Source organism: Chionomys nivalis, chromosome 6 (genome assembly GCF_950005125.1).
Source record: "Chionomys nivalis chromosome 6, mChiNiv1.1, whole genome shotgun sequence".
NCBI lineage: Eukaryota > Metazoa > Chordata > Mammalia > Rodentia > Cricetidae > Chionomys > Chionomys nivalis.
In genome coordinates, this window is record NC_080091.1 from 4,350,551 (window position 1) to 4,356,150 (window position 5,600).

At 55.2% G+C, this 5,600-nt stretch overlaps 1 protein-coding gene across 1 annotated transcript; it reads left to right on the forward strand.

Annotated features, from left to right (window-relative positions):
• Nucleotides 1–590: 590 nt before the first annotated feature.
• Misp (mitotic spindle positioning) lies at nt 591–4,847 on the forward strand. Its single transcript, XM_057772665.1, has 4 exons — nt 591–2,253; nt 2,600–2,730; nt 3,749–3,787; nt 4,359–4,847. The coding sequence occupies exons 1-4, from the start codon at nt 591–593 to the stop codon at nt 4,446–4,448; spliced, it is 1,923 nt and encodes a 640-aa protein (XP_057628648.1). The 3' UTR covers nt 4,449–4,847.
• The last annotated feature ends 753 nt before the right edge of the window (nt 4,848–5,600 follow it).

The window sequence follows — 5,600 nt, forward strand, 5'->3', positions numbered from 1 at the left end:
CCTGCTAGAGGGGGCAGCATCTGTCCTGGGAGGCCTGCGGAGACTCCTCAGCCACAGACTGTTTAGACGAGAGTCAGCGGTAGCTGGGCGTGATGGCACATGCCTGTCATCCCCATAGTCGGATGGCTGAGGCACAAAGATTGGGACGAGTTTAATAGTCTGCGCTACAGATTGAGAGCCTGTCTCAGGAAGAATGAGTAGAGATCAGACAGGAAAATGCATTTGTCGTCTGAAGCTTTGGGACATCTAGGAACTCAGATGTTATGGGGCGATGCCATGTTTGGGTTGGGATGCCGGGCGTTGGTGGCGCACGCCTTTAATCCCAGCACTTAGGAGGCAGAGGCAGGCAGATCTCTGGGAGTTCGAGGCCAGCCTGGTCTACAAGAGCTAGTTCCGGGACGGGCACCAAAGCTACAGAGAAACCCTGTCTCCAAAAAAAAAAAAAGTGTTGCCTGTCAGGGGTCTCCTGCAGTCCCGGAAGCTGTCCCTGTCTTCTCTAGACTGTCTGACCTGATGTCCTCTCCTCCCTAAGTGAGCCTGGAGATCTCCAACTCCCGGGAGGAAGGTCACGCACGCCCAGACCCCTTGAGATGGATCGTGTGACCAGATACCCCATCTTCAGCAACCCCCATTCAGCACGCGTCACCAGCTTGGTGCTGGATGAAAACACCAGCTACACCGTTGAGTTGGTGGGCGTGGGGCCGGAGGCCGGTTGGAGCCATGAGGATCTGCAGACCTGGTCCACTGAGTACCAGACCAGGCCAGATGTAAAGAGAACAGGTGTGTCCTCCACCAGGCAAGTCTTCCTCGGCCAGTCCTCTCCGAGGTCACTGTACTTGGAGGACGAAGACGAAGAGATGAAGGCATACCACCTGGGTGACACCAACGGTGCCCTCCGCAGCCAACCGAGGGACCTGGATGCCGAGCGCTGGGCGGTCATCCACAGCCAGGCCATCAGGAAGGGCAGCACAGTGGCCACACTCCAGGGGGAGCCCAGGCCCACTGGCCAGCCTCGACCCAAGTCCACTGATGAGATCTTGGTGGACACAGAACAAATTGATTTCCTGGCTGCTCGGCAGCAATTCCTGAGTTTGGAGAAAGCGAACACAAACCCCGTTCCTTGGAGCCCCACAGCCAGGGAAACCTTTGTGCAAGCCTCACCAGGGGTCAGCCAAGCCCCCAAGACCTCCGCCAGGCCCCATCTAGTCAATGGCTATGCCATACCTACCGTGCCACCAGCGAAGGAGGTGATTTCAGAGAATACTGTCCATGTCTCCCCAGCTGGGCAAATGGTAGCAGTTCGTGCAGCTAACGACCCTGGCCCCTGGACCCGAGCAGAGTCTCCTGAGACCCCCAAAGAAACGCCCATTGAGAGAGAGATTAGACTGGCCCAGGAGCGTGAGGCGGAGCTGCGGGAACAGAGGGGGCTTGGGCGGGCGGCTGGGCATCAGGAGCTGGTTCAGATCCCCAGTAGGCCGTTGCTCAACAAGGTGAGCCTGGCTGAGTCTCCAGTGCGCAGAGATAGGGGCCGGCCGTCCCTGTATGTGCAGAGGGACATGGTGCAGGAGACACAACGAGAAGAAGACCATCGTCGGGAGGGTCTGCAGGTGGGCAGGGCGTCCACACCCGACTGGTCCTCCCAGGACCTTCGGCCTGGACTCCAGAGAAGCCTGAGTTCTGACTCCATCCTCACCCCAGATGCCCGAGCCACTGACCCAGCTCCAGAGGCAAGAAAGGTCAGCCGGATCCCACCGGATGCCTACCAGCCATATCTGGGCCCTGGGACCCCCAAACTAGATTTCTCGGCCTCTGGAGTATACAGCAAGCCAAATGGTGTCTCCACAGAGGACACCAAAGTTGTGACCTTCCAGAAGGCAACAGAATCTCCAAGGGATGTCTCAGAATATTCTAGAAGGTCTCTGAACTCAAAACAAGAGCCCTCGAAGCCTCTGCGTGCCAATGTGGGTGTTGTGCAATTAGAGAATTTCCACCTGCGTCCGCTGCAGTTCAAGGTCCCAGATGTCCCCCAGCAGGCTGAGACCTCCCATACCTGGGGCTGGGAGGTGGCCGGAGGCCCGGTGTTGAGGCTACAAAAGTCACAGTCTTCTGAACTGCTGGAAAGGGAGGTGGAGGATGTCCTGCGGAGGGAGCGAGAGGTGGCTGAAGAGCGGAGAAATGCCTTCTTCCCAGAGGTGTTCTCCCCAGAGCCGGAACAAGAGGAGCCAGACTCCCGGAGTTCCTCCCGAGCATCTGGTGAGTGGGGTTCCAGAGGGTGGCTGTTCTGTGCTGAGGTCTCAGGGGTGGAGAAAGTAGATTCTGGAGCCAACTTTGCTTTAGATTTTTTGAATACCGTTATTGGACCCGGACAGGTTAGCAGCTGCTTATCTCTTTGATTGATTGCTCCTCTGGGTTAACGACAAATTCCCCACCTTACTTCCCGGTATCCTTGACTCACTGTCTGTCTAAAGCTCTCCTGGTGTCTACTCCAGCCAGGCTGTCACGGTGGGCTGCTGTTCGCCTGTCTGCTTCCCTGTCTTTGTAAGCACTCCAGATTCTTGTCCAGAGACCTCCCTGACGACACCGTCTCTGCCCCCCGCAGGCATCACCGGCAGCTACGCTGTGTCAGAATCTCCAGTATTCACCCCCGTCCAGCTGCATTCAGGCCTGGTGTGGAAGGTGAAGGCCCCCGAGGACACCGCTCTGGGACAGAAGACAAAAAAGGAGGTGTGGGTGAGTGGACAGAGCTGTGGCCGCCTGCTGCCCGTGGGGACTGGGTGTTTCTTCTAATCCCTGGGTTTCTAGTCTGAGAGGGCACACAAGCAGGGGACGCTTATTGTGGGGTCACTCTCAGGGTCAAAGGTCAAAGACTGATGAGGAAGAAAACAAATATCAAATGGTCGTCACCACCATTTTGTTTTTGTTTTTACTTTATGAGACAGATTCTCTCTCTGTAGACCAGGCTATCCTGGAACTCGCTCTGTAGCCCAGACTGGCCTCAAACTCACAGAGATCGCCTGCCTCTGCCTCCCAAGTGCTGGGGTTAAAGGTGTGCGCCATCATCGCCTGCCTTGACACCATTATTTTCATATGTGAACCCGAGTGCCACTGTGCACATATGAAGATCGTATGACAACCTCTGGTTTGATTTCTCATCTCCCTGGCCCCCACAGTCATGGGTCTGCCACACCCTGCGGCCTGCAGGCTGCACAGAAACCACACCTTCAGGTCTTGGCATCAATCCTTCTAAGGCTACTGAGCTCACAAAACCAGTCTAATTTCAAGTTGGGCGGTGGCAACGCTCACCTTTAATCCCAGCACTCGGGAGGCAGAGGCAGGCGGATCTCTGTGAGTATGAGGCCAGCCTGGTCTACAAGAGCTAGTTCCAGGACAGGCTCCAAAGCTACAGAGAAACCCTGTCTGAAAACCAGGGAAAAAAGAAAAAAGAAAAAGAAAAGAAAAGAAAAACAAACAAACAAAAAAACCCTAGGTCTGATTTCAAGTGTAGGTACCAGGTACCTGGGCCGTGCCGGGAGGGTCCAAAGGACACCATGGAGAACAGCACATGTCTGACCCTACCCACCTGGCCTCACAGCCTGACCCCATGGAAACAGATGGCGGGAGACTCTGGGAGAGCGCCACCAGCTGGGCTTCCAGCTCTGAAGGGATGATTTGCCTGTGAGAGGACTTTCAGGCGGGCGCAGGGGCTGGGCAGCAAGGATGAACACTAATTCTTGTTCCTTTCGTGCAGTATGCCGGAATCAACTCCACAGACCGCGTCAACTCAGAGGTGAGTGAGCTCCAGAGGGAAAGGACACGGTCTGTCCCTTCCTGTCAGCACCTCTACCATAGCACTGGTCACTCAGGGCCGCTACTTCTGCTCTGTTGATGAAGTCTGCCTGGGGTACATTGTGCTGTGATCTACTTGTGATGCCTGCCATGGGTACAGATTATGGATAAAGATCTGAGTGAGGTTTTGGTGTGGGGGGGTGTTTTGTTTTTGATTTTTTTTTTTACCAGAAGACAAAGATTTCAACAGGAAGAGCTGCAAATAAGAAATTATTATTATTATTATTATTATTAGTCTCACTATGTAGCAAACTAAGCTGGCCTCAAACTCACACTCTTCCTTCCTCAGCCTCAGCCTCCTGCGCACTGAAATTATAGACGTGACCCTTTCTAGGCTGAGCGTGACTTCTTTGCTGTGGAAGTCAACAGAAGTCTATGTTCCTTTGCTTGAAGAAAACGGTGTGAAACAGAGGAGGGGAGGGTCTCACCTCACTCTGCGCCAGACCGTCCTGCACGTCGTCAACGGGGAGGCAGCTGGGGCGGCTCATATGTCCACACCTCTCTATGTGCAGGTCCTGGGAGCCACGCGAGTAACAAGACACAAGAGCCTCTTGGCAGAGCGCTGGGAAGCAGGCATCTATGCCAGCGAGGATGAAGACTGAGCCTGGAACGAAGGACGTCTACTCCCCTTTGTCCAACCCCAGCCCCATAGAAGCTGCCAGACCCGCCCCAGCCTCTGCAGCCAGTCGCAGACAAGGCTGGAGAGCCTTGCTTCACACCCGGCCCAAGCTGATGTTTGTGGCCTGAACACTGGTTCTGTTTTCCTGGGGTGGGGAGTACTTTCCTGCTTGGGGGTGGTTCTCAGATGGGGCTAAATGATAATTCTGCCGGCTCTTTGCCAAATGCTCTGGTCCAAGGGTAGGACCAGGCTGCCTGCCATGGGATGTAATGCCCTGGAAACTGTGGGTCCAGGGCTCCCCTCTTACAGCCCGCAGCCTCTCTGCAAGGTGCGCCAGTGGGGGGCAGAGCTCAGATCCACCACCTGACAGAAAGAGGCTTGATCTAGGGACCTGCCACTGCAGTCTGGCCAACCCTGCACGTGTCTGTGTCGCTACTAATAAACTTCCCATGAGCTGCCTGCCTGGAGTAGAGAATGCACCCCGTGTAGACGCCCCTCCCACCCCATTTCACCCACCTCCCTCCCCACCCTCCAGCCAGCCCTGTTCTTTCTGGGGACATCAGTCCTGTCCCTCCCAGGACCTGAATTCCAATCAGGCCCAGGTCCTGGGAGTTTGTGGGAAGCTGGGAGGCTAACGTAGTGGAGCAGACAAGGACGTGTTCACAGACAATCTAATAGGGTGGACCCCAACACCTGCAAAACATGGGGTGCTGTGCTAGTCAGGACTCTCTAGAGCAACGTCTTAGAGAGTGAATATACACACAGCTGTGAACAGAGTCCAAGAGTCCAGCGGTCGTTCAGCCCACGAGGCTGGGGGTCTCAGCTGCTCTTCAGTACGGGCTGGGATGACAAATAGACGAGAATTCCAGAGGAATGGACGTGCCAGCAAGGTGAAGGGAGGGCGCCCCTATATAGGCTGCCAGCAAAGGTGTGGCTAAAGTCTGCTCCCTACCTCAAAGGTCTAGAAAAGGATCCACCCACTTCAAAACAAGCCCCCCAAATCTCTCACAGGTGTGCCCTCCATTCCAGGATCGTTGTTCATTCCAGATATAATCAGGTTGACAATCGAGAGCAGCCATGGCAGGTGCCGTGGCCAAGTCCCCTCTGCAGTGAACAAGCTGTGTAACCTTTCCAG